This window comes from Halichoerus grypus, chromosome 7, assembly GCF_964656455.1.
Source record: "Halichoerus grypus chromosome 7, mHalGry1.hap1.1, whole genome shotgun sequence".
In the NCBI taxonomy this organism is placed as follows: domain Eukaryota; kingdom Metazoa; phylum Chordata; class Mammalia; order Carnivora; family Phocidae; genus Halichoerus; species Halichoerus grypus.
In genome coordinates, this window is record NC_135718.1 from 155,688,484 (window position 1) to 155,702,269 (window position 13,786).

Below are 13,786 nucleotides of genomic sequence, written 5' to 3' on the forward strand. Positions count from 1 at the left end.
GATTCAGAGGGAGTCCACTCAGCTCAGGTCAGATCCCCAAATCCTGTAACGACTGATTTGCAAGCAACCACCACTAACATGTAACCCAGGGCCATTGAGCTAGACCTGCTTTAGGGTTGACAGAGTTACAATCTTATGATTGTTAATCTCTTGTCAGTGAAAGAACACTGTTACTTGACTCTTCTGCTAGATTTTGTCAGGACTGTACTTCTGTCTTCCATTCTGGAATACTTGGACATCCTAAATCTATACCACTTTGAATGAGGAAGCAAAAGGACCAAATGCCAGGATCAGTACTCTAACCTAAATTCAAGGTAGCATTCCTCTGCCACCTTGAGACTTAAGCCAAAGCAAACAAACCTTCTCTCCTACCAGCTGTCACCTTCTCACAGTCTTCTGCTGATATCCATTAGTAGCTGAAAGAGAGTTATCGCTGTGTGTAAAAAGAGTTTTTCCTTTTTCCTAAGAACAGTTATATTCTCCAACTAAGTAGCTCCTTCTGTGATTCTGAAGGTCAGTAATCCTTGTTTTATTTTGTGGGTATGATGGTATATAAAGGGGAGCCTGATATTCAGAAAATAAAGTTATCTTCAAAGCTGGATGTTCCTCGTAGGAAGAGATCTCTGTATGCTTGAATGGTCTACTGATACAGAGTCTGAATAAGGTTAGAGTGACCGTCCATTTAGATCAGAGGTTGTGACCAAGTGGTTTCTCTTGTCTTTTCCTAGGTGAACCTGGGATATGGATGATTTCTGCTGACAACATTCTACAAACAGACACTAGCACTGGAGTGGGAGTGGCCAGGAGTCCAGGAATAGCAACAGTTTTTCATGACATCCCAGGAGTGGTGAAAACATATCGAGAGGTAACCCTAACGAGGCCAGGGTGACTATTTCCATATTTGGGGATATGCATATAGAATACACATCCCAGGAAAAGAAATCTACGGACATGTCAGATATAAAGCCAGCCAGAAAACTTTGGAACACAAAGCTAAACAGTGATTAGGATTTTTAACCAGAAGGAAAAATAAATAAATAAATAAGGGGCACCTGGGTGGCTCAGTTGGTTAGGCATCTGCCTTCGGCCCGGGTCATAATCTCAGGGTCCTGGGATCGAGCCCCGCTTCGGGCTCCCTGCTCGGCAGGAAGTCTGCTTCTCCCTCTCACACTGCTTCTCCCCCCTGCTCGCTCTCTCTCTCCTCAAAAAAAAAAGTTTCAGAAGGATGACTAGTGTGATTTATACTTTAGAATATCACTGTGGGGGAGGTGGGGCGAGAAAAAATAAAAATAAAAATAAAAAATAAAATATCACTGTGGTGGAGCGCCTGGATGGCTCAGTCAGTTCAGCGATTTGGCTCAGATCATGATCTCAGGGTTGTGAGATTGAGCCCCATGTCGGGCTCTGTGCTCAGTAGGGAGTCAGCTTGAGATTCTCTCTCTCCCTCTGCCCCTCCCCGCTCAAATAAATAAATAAATAAATCTTTTAAAAAATATTTTAATTATGTATTAGGGTATATTCATACACATGTATCCTGTTCAGCTGCACATGATTTTTTTTTTTTTTTTTAAGATTTTATTTATTTATTTGACAGAGAGAGAGAGAGATAGCGAGAGCAGGAACACAGGCAGGGGGAGTGGGAGAGGGAGAAGCAGGCTTCCCACCAAGCAGGGAGCCTGATGCGGGACTCGATCCCAGGACCCTGGGATCATGACCTGAGCCGAAGGCAGACGCTTAACGACTGAGCCACCCAGGCGCCCCATCAGCTGCACATGATTTTTAAAACAACAACATCAGGGGCGTCTGGGTAGCTCGGTCGGTTGGGCATCTGCCTTTGGCTCGGGTCACGATCTCAGGGTCCTGGGATCGAGGCCCCGCATTGTTCTCGCTGCTTGGCAGGGAGTCTGCTTCTCTCTCTCCCTCTGCCCCTCCCCCTGGCTCGTGCGCTGTCTCTCTCTCTCTCAAGTAAATAAATAGAATCTTTAAAAATAAATTTAAAAATAAATAAAAAATAAATAAAACAATGCCAACCCCCCCAAACATGGTGGTACCAGACCGTAGGGGCAAGGGTTGAAGCTGGGAAGCTGCTCTCGTAGCGATCCAGGTGAGAGATGGTGGGGACCAGGGCGCAGGCTGCTAACGGAGGTGGCGGGGAGAAGCCGGTCAGAGTCTAGTGCACTTTACAGGTGGAGCCAATAGGATTTCGTGGCAGATCATATTAAGTCTGAGAGAAACAAGAATGACTTGAAGTTTAAAAAAAAAAAAATGACTTCAGGGTTTTTGACTCAATAACTAAAAGGACAGAATTGCCATCATTTGAGGGGCGCCTGCCTGGGTGGTGCAGTAGGTTAAGCGTCCGACTGGATTTCAGCTCAGATCGTGATCCCAGGGTCCTGAGATCGAGCCCTGCGTCTGGCTCCGTGCTCAGCGTGGAGTCTGCGTGTCCCTCTCCCTCTGCTCCTCCCTCCCAGTCATGCTCACTCTCTCTCTCTCTGTCTCATAAATAAAATCTTAAAAAAAGAAAAGCTACATGGCTAAATGCTAAGCTGTGGTTCCCAAGGAAGAGGCCTGGGGTGCATGCTGCCTCTGTAATGGCTTGCTGCAAAACAAATGCTGAATGCTGTTTTTACTTTTTACCTTTTTTTGTAAAAGCAAAAATCTTTGGATTTCTTTTCCTTAGGGAAACCACTTATTAATGTCTTTCATAAAAGTGATGAGGCTTAATGCAAATTTTTGAAAAGTGGAGGGATCCCTGTATTTCAAGGAGGGAGGGAGTGATCAGCCATGTCAGATGTTACTGATAGGTAAGCTGAAAACAAAGACTAACGGGTTCGCAGTACAGAGTGGTTACTTTGATGAGTGGCTTCAGTGCAGTGATGGGAGCGGAAGTCTGGAGAATTGAGAGGACGTGTGGATGGTGGGCGGAAGACAGCTCTGTGAGGAACTGGAGTCAAATTTTTGTTTTGTTGATCATTTTTTGAGATGGGAGAAAAAATTATTTAGGAATGATTTAGTAGAGAAGGGAAAATGTGATGTAGGAGTAGGGAGAATTGCTGAAGCAACATCCTTTAGTAGGTGAAATGGTTGAACAAGTGAAGGATTGGCTTGATGAAGCCTTTTCTCTTTCCCCTTAAATACACGTCGGGTCTCCCTCCTCTGTTTGTTCCTCTTTTCATTACTCAAATGTAACAGCTATCGTTTGTTGAGCATCTACTATGGGCTTGGCATTTTGCATCTGTTTTTTGTGGGGTTTTTTTGTTTTTTAAAGATTTATTTATTTGACAGAGAGAAACACAACGAGAGAGGGAACACAAGCAGGGGGAGTGGGAGAGGGAGAAGCAGGCTTCCCGCCGAGCAGGGAGCCCGGTGCAGGGCTCGATCCCAGGACCCTGAGATCATGACCTGAGCCGAAGGCAGACGCTTAATGACTAAGCCACCCAGGCGCCCCTGCATCTGTTTTTTTAAATTTTGATTTTACATCCAGTATAACTCACTTCTAATCTTCACAACCCTGCAAAGTTTTATCCCAATTTTATAGATGAGTAAATTGCCCAGTATGTGCCCACATGGTATCTGGTGCCTTATTGTAAGGAATTCACAGTCTAGTGGTGACGGAAATAATTACATGTAGACAGTTTAAATAACTACAACATAAATGACCATTGCTTTACAAGTGACATGTTAGAAGTGCTCCTGGAGTCCAGACATGCCTGGGGGAGGCGTGTGACTCTGGATGTACAGCTTAAAATAAAATTTGTGGGGGAGGAGGATGCCTGGGTGGCTCAATAGGTTAAGCGTCTGCCTTCAGTTCAGGTCATGATTTCAAGGTCCTGGGATCAAAGCCCACATCGGGCTCCCTGCCCGGTGGGGAGTCTGCTTCTCTCTGCTCTCCTGCCCCTCTCCCTGCTCATGCTCTCTCTCTCTCAAATAAATAAATAAAATCTAAAAAAAAAAAAAGAAGGATACAGAAGAGGGGCACCTGCGTGGCTCAGTCAATTAAGCGTTTGACTCTTGATTTTGGCTTGAGTCGTAATCTCAGGGTTGTGGGACTGAGTTCTGAGTCAGGCTCTGTACTCAGCACAGAGTCTGCTTCTCGCCCTCTCCCTCTGCTCCTCCCCCCACTCCTGAATTCTCTCTCTCAAAGAGGTGGATAAGTCTTTTAAAAAAAAATACAGAAGAAAGAAAGTCACTTAATTCTGCTTAGACATTAAGGCTAAATTTCCTAGAAGTGACATTTAAACTGAATCTTGAAATCTGAGTCATGGCACATAAAAAAATAGTCTTGGGGCGCCTGGGTGGCTCAGTTGGTTAAGCGACTGCCTTCGGCTCAGGTCATGATCCTGGAGTCCCGGGATCGAGTCCCACATCGGGCTCCCTGCTTAGCGGGGAGTCTGCTTCTCCCTCTGACCCTCTTCCCTCTCGTGCTCTCTGTCTCTCATTCTCTCTCTCTCAAATAAATAAATAAAATTTTTAAAAAAAGAGCCTTGATGATTAGGAATTTGGCAGATAAAATAGAAGGCATTTAATTTTATTTTTTTAAGATTTATTTATTTGAGAGAGAAAGCACACATGAGTTGGGGAGGGGGAGAGGGAGGGAGAGAGAGAATCTCAAGCAGACTCCCCACCAAGTGCAGAGGTGGTCTTGGGGTTCAATCTCACAACCCTGAGATCACAATCCTGAGATCATGACCTGAGCCAAAACCAAGAGTCAGGTGCTTAACTGACTGAGCCACTCAAGCGCCCCAAAAAGAGAAGGCATTTTAGACTAAAGGCATAGATGTGCAAAGCCAAATAAAAGTAGATGTTGCTTGAAGACCAATGAATAAATCAGGGTGGCTTCAGCAAAAGTTTATAAAGGTACAAAGGGAAAATTAGATAACATCTAAAGAGAACTTGTATGGTGAGCAGATAAAAGGGCTGGGGACAGAGGCAGCATGAGAAGACAACCTGAGGAGTTTGAGAAGGGTTTCAGTGCTAGGAAAGCAAAGAGAAAGGGGGTCACAAGGGAGGAACTGGTCTGTGCTATCAGAGGCTACAGAGATGTCAAAAGGTCGTATCCTAGTTTTTGTACTTTGTAAAATAATCATTTAATCACTAACTAGCAGTCACTCATTGAGGCCTCTTCTCTGTCAGCCCTGTGCCAGACTGGAAACACAAAGATGAAAAAGACAAAACTCCTTCCCTTACTAAGAATTTAATGTCACTAACTCGGTTTCAAGGTTCTTGAATATTTGAAAAAAAAAAAAAAATTGTGGTAGTACTGAGGAGAGTGTATTATAATACAATATACATTTAATATAATTACATAGTGTCACTAATAATGACATAATGATATAATGACAAGATAATATACATTTAAGTTGATATTTGGGGGGAGAGGGCCATCATTATTTTCTCTCATTGTAATCATTAAGCACTTGCCTTAAATACAAGGCACAGTACAGGATATACAAAGATAAATTAGGGTTCTCAGTTGAAGAACTTAGATTCTAATAGGAGTGATTTTTAACAAAAATAAAAATACCTACAGTACAAGACAGAACATTACAAGTATATTGAGAGAAACAAACTCCTTTGAAGTTTCAGAAAGGGCTGAGATTATATGAAACTAAAGAAAGTTGCAGTTGTCTTTAAAGGCTTTTTTTTTTTTTTAAGATTTTATTTATTTATTCGACAGAGATAGCGAGAGCAGGAACACAAGCAGGGGGAGTGGGAGAGGGAGAAGCAGGCTTCCCGCTGAGCAGAGAGCCTGACGCGGGGCTCGATCCCAGGACTCTGGGATCCTGACCTGAGCCGAAGGCAGACGCTTAACGACTGAGCCACCCAGGCGCCCCTAAAGGCATTTTAATAGGGAGTCATCCAAAGGGAAGATGTCAAACAGAATAATGGACAAAGACCTCCTTTTAGGAAAAAAATGTTACTTTCTTCTCAAAGGTAAATAGATTTTGTGGTTCTTAAATATGTGATGAAGTAGAAGGGCAGTTTGCACTTCTGTGAAATGGATGCTTTTGGTTGAATAAGTTATGAAGGGTAGAGATGGAGAGAACAATATTTTCTAAGAACTTAGGTACAGATTTTCCTTTGGTTTGCTGACAGGTGGTGGTCAGTGCATCATCAAGATTAACACTCAGTTATGACCTCAAGACCTACCTCACCAATACCGCCAATTCAACTGTGTTCAAGCTCTTCATCACCACTGGCAGAAATGGTGCTAATCTTAAAGGTCAGGAGTTTCTTTATAGGTCTGGGTAATTGTTGCCATCATTCCCATCTTCGTTCAACTCATTTACCCCTTAGACTAGCAATCTATATTTCCTTTTATTTCAAAATTGACTCCACCTTTAACAAATAAATCATTGACAGCTATGACCTCACAAATGATTGGATACCAGGTTTTGATATAGGCTAAACCTAGTCACTGTTGTTTTTCTAGTTATAACCTTGCCTGAGAGGTGGCCTAAACCAGGGATTTCCAAATATGGCTGATTTTCAAGGTTACCCAAGGAAATTTTTTAAAAATATGGTCTTAGGCTCCATCCAGATAGTTAATAAGTTTAGGATAAGGCCTAAGATCCAATTCTTTTCCACCTTCCCTAGATTTAAGAATTGCTGGACTAGGCGACATCTTAAGTGTTATTTGCTCAGCAAATTTATTTTGTATGTTTTTTTGTTCTGTACTGGGCTATAATTTACTGTCAATAAAAGGTGGGGGGGGCGGTGCCTGGCTGGCTCAGAGGAGTATGAGACTCTTGATCTCAGGGTCATGAGTTCAAGCCCCACATTTTGCATAGATTACTTTTAAAAAATAATAAAATTTTTTAAAAATTTTTAAAAAGTGGGGGGGAAAAGAAAACTAAAATACAAGAAATTCCTAATAGATTCTAGGTGCTATGTTAGCAGTTTTTATATATTTTATCTCATTTAACAATCTTTTTTTTTTTTTTTAAGTAGGCTCCAGGCCCAGTACCCAACATGGGGCTTGAACTCACAACCCTGAGATCCAGATCTGAGCTGAGATTAAGAGTCGGACGTTTAACCGACTTAGCCACCCAGGCACCCCTCATTTATCAATCATATGTAGTAATTATCATCATTTTAAAAATGAGAAATACTGAATCTGAGAGCAAGTAACATGTACAAGGTAACAACTAGTTAGTGGCAGAATTGGTAGATCTGTCCCACTCCAAAGTCCACATAAATTCTTTCATTCTTTTTTTTTTTTTTGCCAAGAGAACATGCAAAACCAAGAAGTTCAAAATATAATTACTGTCTATAAAATTTAAAGTCTAATTGCCCTTTTTGTCCTTCAATTTTTAAGCACTTATTTTCTTTTCACATTAGATACTTAATTTTATCATAAGTATAATCTAAGTATATATAAATATTTGATTTTTAAAGTTTTCCAGGTTCTTTTACAAAGTACTAAATATTTACAACATACTCACTCGTTGTCTGCCTTACGATTTACAGATTTCAGTTTTTTCCCCCCAGAATCTTTCTAAAACCACAACTTACTTTATTATGAAACAACTCCTTTGATATTGCTGATAAGTCTCCAAAAGATGAAAATGGTCACCAGACTACTGGCAGCTGAGAAAGAACTTCAGCAAACTGAGACCATTAAGAAACTGTGCAGGGGAAAATCTTGTTAACAGGACACCAGTTCCTATTTAATCTAGAATGCCATCCATTGCAGCTATCCATTTCTTGTTGGCTGTGTGGCTCCTGTTTAAGATACCATTTGTAATAAAATTCTAGAGATCTCTAATTTGAATCACACTGCCATCGGTTATGGAAAATGAAACTTCCTAGACTGAAAAGATACCTCCCAACTGTAATAGCTGTCCAGTTTCCCTGGAATCTGTCTCATTCCCACTGATGAATTCCAAAAACTTTTGAAAGAGGACCCCAACCATGATATTGATAATGGAAGCCCCGCTATAGTAATAGGGTCTTAGACTGTTCTTTCATCTTGATTGTAGCAGGAGCCAACAGGGCTGGCCTAATCAGACAGAAGTGACTCCCCTTTTTTGCTATTTTTTTTAAGTTTTTATTTATTTAAGTAATTTCTGCACCCATCATGGGGCTCGAACTCACAACCCTGAGATCAAGAGTTGCATGCTCCTCTGACTGAGCCAGCTAGATGCCTCCCCTTCCCCCCCACCTTTTTTTAAGATTTATTTATTTGAGGGGCATCTGAGTGGCTCAGTTGGTTAAGTGTCTCCTTTGGCTCAGGTCATGATCCTGGAGTCCTGGGATGGAGCCCTGTGTCAGGCTCCCTGCTCAGCGGGGAGTCTGCTTGGCCCTCCCCTCTGCTTGTGCTCTCTCTCTCTCTCAAATAAGTAAATAAAATCCTTTAAAAAAAAAAGAGATGTATTTATTTGAGAGAGAGAATCTCAAGCAGACTTCCCAATGAGCACAGAGCCCAGCATGGGGCTCGGATCTCACAACCTTGGATCATGACCTGAGCCAAAATCAAGAGTCAGATGCTCCATAGACTAAGCCACCCAGGCACCCTGCCTCTTTTTTTTAAATCAAACTACTGCCTTTATATAAGTCTCCTCTTTTACAAATCTTATGACAGTTATTTATCTCTTTTCTGCTTATTAGGATCCTGTACCCCAAGTCAGGCCTTGGCCATTACAACAATACTTCTTCCTGAGACCCTTGTGCTGTGCCATGTGCAGTTCAGTAATACTTTGCTAGACATCCCAGCAAGCAAAATCTTTCATGTCCATGCAGGTTTCAGCATGGAGAAAGGTGGGTCCCACCAGCTGGGTCTGTTGCCCGTTTCCATCTCTGTAGTTGTCACTTGCTTATTAGATTGCATTTACACTTTCCAGCTTCATCTGCTCTATAACTATGGAAACTTTCTCAACCAACATTTTTGTTTAATCTCTGTAACACCCTGTGCTTTTCTATTATAGTCTTCCATTTTCTTTTTTGCTAGTCCCTGTTATGTCTGGGCTTGGATCATTTTTTTAACCCCAGGAAGTAGCAGTGTTTTGAGTGTTTATTGTTGAACTGAAGGATATTCCAAGCAGAGTAGCATTAACTAGCATAAAGTAGAAATAGGCATGACATTGGAATTTCATATAAATCACCTAATCTAAAAATGAGAGGATTCATGTCAAACGTAAGGCATAAATAGGACAGTGCTACTGCCCAAGACCTTCTGCTCCAAGGCCAGGCAGGATGGTGTGAATAATGAGCAGCCACTGAAGGAAGGCTCACTCAGCAAACTGGTGGGCACTAAACAGAATGCCTGGTGCCAGGACACACGCTAGGTGTACACAGGGGAGCAAGACAGGGCTCTTCATTTTCACCAGTGCTGCACAGGGTGATCCGTCACAGAATAGAGATGCATGGGATGCTGTAGAGGCAGAAAGAGAAGAGGAGCATCTACCTCAAACCTGGGGGTTAGAGTGTGGTTTTACACAGCAAGGCCTGTGGAAGGGTGACTAAGAGTGAGCTAGATGTGAAGAGGCCAGAGGCCAGGACATCCCAGGCAGTTGAGAGCCTGGAGCTCGGTAGGACAGAATGGAGAGGGAAGAGTAGGAGGCAAGAAGGCCAGTGAAGGGGCCACTGCAATAATCCAAGCATGAACTGATGAGGGTCTAGCCCAGAGTAACAGGGAGATACTAACAGGTGTCAGACATTTCAAAAGATGAGTTAGCAAAATTTGGAGGATGGTTGGATTTAGGAATGAAGTCTATGAAGACAGCTGAGTGTGAGCCTGGATAACTAGAACAATACTCCCATCGAGATACGGTTTGACAGAGAAGTGACTAAGCCATGCTCAAAGCATCTTTCACAAACCCTTTCCTAATCGTGGCAACTCTTGGTTACTTCATTCTATATCCCCTTAATTTCCGTTTGTACTGTGTTATTTACTACTCCCTGACATGTTGATTTAAGCAACAAGTTCAACTGTGGGTTGCCTGGGACTGTTTTTCTTCGGTATCCTTCCCCCACAATGGCCAACAGTCTGCTAATAGTGAACACTCAGAAAGTTGAGTTCACATTTTCTTCTGAACTTGCTTCCATTTTTCCTTCCTATTTTAAGCCAGTTGGCTCAATAGAGCCTCCGAACCTTCCCCGCTCAGTTTTTCATCTTTTCTTCAGGGGTTTATGTCTGCCTAATCAAGGTTCGACCCCAGTCAGAAGAGCTGCTCCAGGCCCTCAGCGTGGCTGACACCTCAGTCTATGGGTGGGCCACACTGGTCAGTGAACGGAGCAAGAATGGAATGCAAAGAATCCTCATTCCTTTCATCCCAGCCTTTTACATCAACCAGTCAGAATTGATTCTTAGCCACAGACAAGACATCGGGGAGATAAGAGTGCTGGGGGTGGACAGAGTTCTTGAGAAGCTAGAGGTATGTGAAGCACTGAACCAAAACATAACTGAGATCAAGGTTTTGAAAAAGGAGTCTTCATTCCTAGTCCAAGGGCAAAGGAACAGTTATGTAATGACTTTGATAAAATTCACCACAAGGGGGGAGGGCTCTTAAAATGAAGAAAACCTGTCCTCTTCACAATGCCAGGGTACTCCCAGAGTCCAAAATTTAGGTCATGAGCTTTGTCAGTCTGAAAGATATTAGTATCATCCTAAATGATCTTTAGAATTCTAGTTTAGAACTTTTTTTTTTTAAGATTTATTTGAGAAAGAGAGCATGAGCGGAGAGAGGGACAGTGGGAGAGGGAGAAGCAGGCTCCCCGCTGATGTGAGGTGCAGTCCCAGGAGCCTGGGATCATGAGCTGAGCCAAAGGCAGACACTTAACTGAGCCACCCAGGCACCCAAAACTTTAAGATTTGTTTGAGAAAGAGGGAGTGTATGTGAGAGAGGGGACAGAGGGAGAGAATATCCAAGCAGACCCCTGCTAAGTGTGGAGCCCAACACAGGGCTGGATCCCTCCAGCTGTGAGATCAGGACCTGAGCCGAATTCAAGAGTCGGATGTTGAACCGACAGAGCCACACAGGCAACCCTAGTTTAAAACGTTTTTGAAGCCAATTTTATTCTCACAGATCATTTTTTTAAAGATTTTATTTGAGAGAGAGAAGGAGAGTGCACACAAGCCAGGGGAAGGGGCAGAGGGAGAGGGAGAAGCAGGCTCCCTGCTGAGCAGGTGATGTGGGGCCCGATCCCAGGACCCTGGGATCATGACCTGAGCTGAAGGCTGACGCTTAACCAACTGAGCCACCCAGGCGCCCCTCACAAATCATTTTCTTCCCTTATCTACTTCAACACATCTGTGTGGAAAAGCAGGTGACTTATCTTCAGATTGCTAACTAGAAATACAGGGATCTTATTGTACGTTTAAGATTAGAATGCAATATTGATACAAACAAGTGCCATTTTCTTTTCTCCAAGGTCTTCCCTAGCTCCCCAGTTCTAGTGGTCTCTGGCCACAGGCAGTCTTCCCTCACGCCTGGCCTGGCTGTCTATCCCGTAAGAGTAGTCAACTTCACCTCCCTTCAGCAGATGGCATCACCCATTTTCATCAATATTTCCTGTGAGCTCACCAGTCAAAGTGAGGCTGTGCTAGTGAGAGCTCTGAAGGATAAGTCTGGTGCAGGTGAGCACTGGGGGCTCCTGGTGTGTTGTTTTGTTTTCAAGATTTTATTTGAGAGAGGGAGAGAGAGCAAGCTGGGTGAGGGGCAGAGGGAGAAGCAGGCTCTCCACTGAGCAGGGAGCCAGATGCCCGAACTCTGGGGTCATGACCTGAGCCAAAGGCAGAGGCTTGACTGAGCCACCCAGGCACCCTGGGGCTCCTGTTTTTAATCTAGAGTAGGAAAGACCACAGAATGTATTGCTTAGTTAATGAGAAACATTCAGCCACTTGACCGAGATTACTCAAACTAGCTGGGGCATTGATCTTTATTTTCCAAGCCTACCTATAACATTGCCTTCAGGAAGCTCTCTTATCACCATCAAGATATTCTACTTAACTTATATATTTAAGAGTAGTTATCAACTTAAGAACTTCTCAGCCTTGTTAAGTGTACTATTTTCCTGTTTTAAACCTCTTGATAAATGTTTTTCTTCAAAAATCTCTGGCAGATCTTTTTGCATCAGGCCATGGGCAAATGGTGATAGTCCTAGAACTAAGACTGCTTTCCAAAAATCCTGATTCTAGCCATTACTCAGTTTAGAAACTATGCCCGGTCTGGGTGGGATGGGAACATGTGTAGTCATGGAAAAGTGTTAGGAAAGCCAAAGAATCATCCTCCTTATACTGCCACCGCTACCTGCCCATCCCTCCAGAGAAAGTGTTCTTTGAATTAACTGGGAGTGAAGTGGACTGAACCCCCATTCATCTCCAATGGAAGGAAGGTCTGTTTTTACAAGTACCTGATACGTACTGGTCAATACCCTAAGTGCATTTTATGTGCATCTGTTGTCTCGTAACTCTAAAGTAGATGTTTTTCCCTTTAAGAATTGAACAAATTGAGATGCTCAAGGTCCCAGGACTAGAAACAGTGTTCAACTCTGTGTTCTTTCTGTTGGGAGTTTTAAAATCTAGAGTTTTTTAATGGGTTTCTGCAAGGGTCCATGGATGGAATTCCAGGTGCCCATGACCTTCAATGAGGGGGAAAAATTGCATCTTTATTTTCAATTAATCTCTCAATAAAGTTTCCATTTCCACTGATTTTACAAATATAGGTAAGAAACCACAGCAATAGCAATATGTGTGACTCTGACACCAACAGAATTCAGATATTTTCATGTTCCAATTATGAGATCTCAAAATTCACTTCAAAGTTACATAAAAATTACAGTAGTTACCAGACCTGAGCCTAGATCTTTGTTACTAAAGCACTTGTTAAAAAAAAAGGTCTTTTTAACATCTTACTAAGTGTATTGTATATACATAGCTATATCACAATGTTTTTTCCATTTTGGTTAACTTTGATATAACTGGGTTTCCTTTTATTTCTACACATTTTATTTTTTGCATTTAAAAACATTGAGATAGGATCCATGGGTTTCACCATACTGCCCAAGTTGCTCATGGCACAATAAATGGTTAAGAACCCCCGCACTTCTCAGAGCTAAGAGGGACCAGTGGGAACAGTACAACCATGGTGGGTAGGAGTGGTCAGACAAAAAAATCCAACCCAGTCTTCAGCTAGCTTATTCACACAAGCACGTTGAGTGCCCACTGGTATATGCCAGGCATGGTACCTAGTACAAAAATCAGATTTAAGACAGGGCCTAATTAAGGAGCTAGTAAATAGTTCATTGTAGCCAGAACAAAGGGGTACTGAAAAGGCTGATCATGTTCCGTAAGTTTTATTTGGACTCTTACCGTATAAACATTGGAAAGCCAAAAGCTTTCAACGGTTGGACCTGATCAAGGATTAGTATTGAGAATCTTGTTTTTAGTGCACTTTATTTCAAACAACCTCAAAAGTGTTCTTCAGAGCAAAGCAGTTTGTAAACAGTTCTGAAACAAAGTACCATGAGAAGCTAAGACCAGTTACAAGTCCAAAAGTTAGAGGGCCTATACTAGGGATGCAGAATAGGAACTCGGTAGGAGGGCCTGGTGACAATATGAGATATATGGGAAGACCTGGAAGTTCAGGGGAGTCTGCTGGGACAGGTGTTCATTTCTAGACACTGAAAAAATTTTTTTTTTTTTTTAAAGATTTTATTTATTTATTTGAGACAGAGAGAATGAGAGAGAGAGCACGTGAGAGGGGGGAGGGTCAGAGGGAGAAGCAGGCTCCTTGCTGAGCAGGGAGCCCGATGCGGGACTCGATCCAGGGACTCCAGGATCATG

At 42.6% G+C, this 13,786-nt stretch overlaps 1 protein-coding gene across 2 annotated transcripts in view; it reads left to right on the plus strand.

Annotated features, from left to right (window-relative positions):
* NUP210L (nucleoporin 210 like) overlaps positions 1-13,786 on the plus strand; it is an 80,782-nt gene that overhangs the window by 65,427 nt on the left and 1,569 nt on the right. Inside the window, exons 33-37 of one of the 2 annotated variants that reach the window (XM_036086758.2) lie at positions 729-865; positions 6,097-6,223; positions 8,611-8,760; positions 10,126-10,376; positions 11,374-11,578. In XM_036086758.2, the coding sequence (XP_035942651.2) occupies positions 729-865; positions 6,097-6,223; positions 8,611-8,760; positions 10,126-10,376; positions 11,374-11,578 (870 nt within the window). The remainder of the gene's footprint in view (positions 1-728; positions 866-6,096; positions 6,224-8,610; positions 8,761-10,125; positions 10,377-11,373; positions 11,579-13,786) is intronic. The other variant, XM_078078625.1, reaches the window with a different exon arrangement.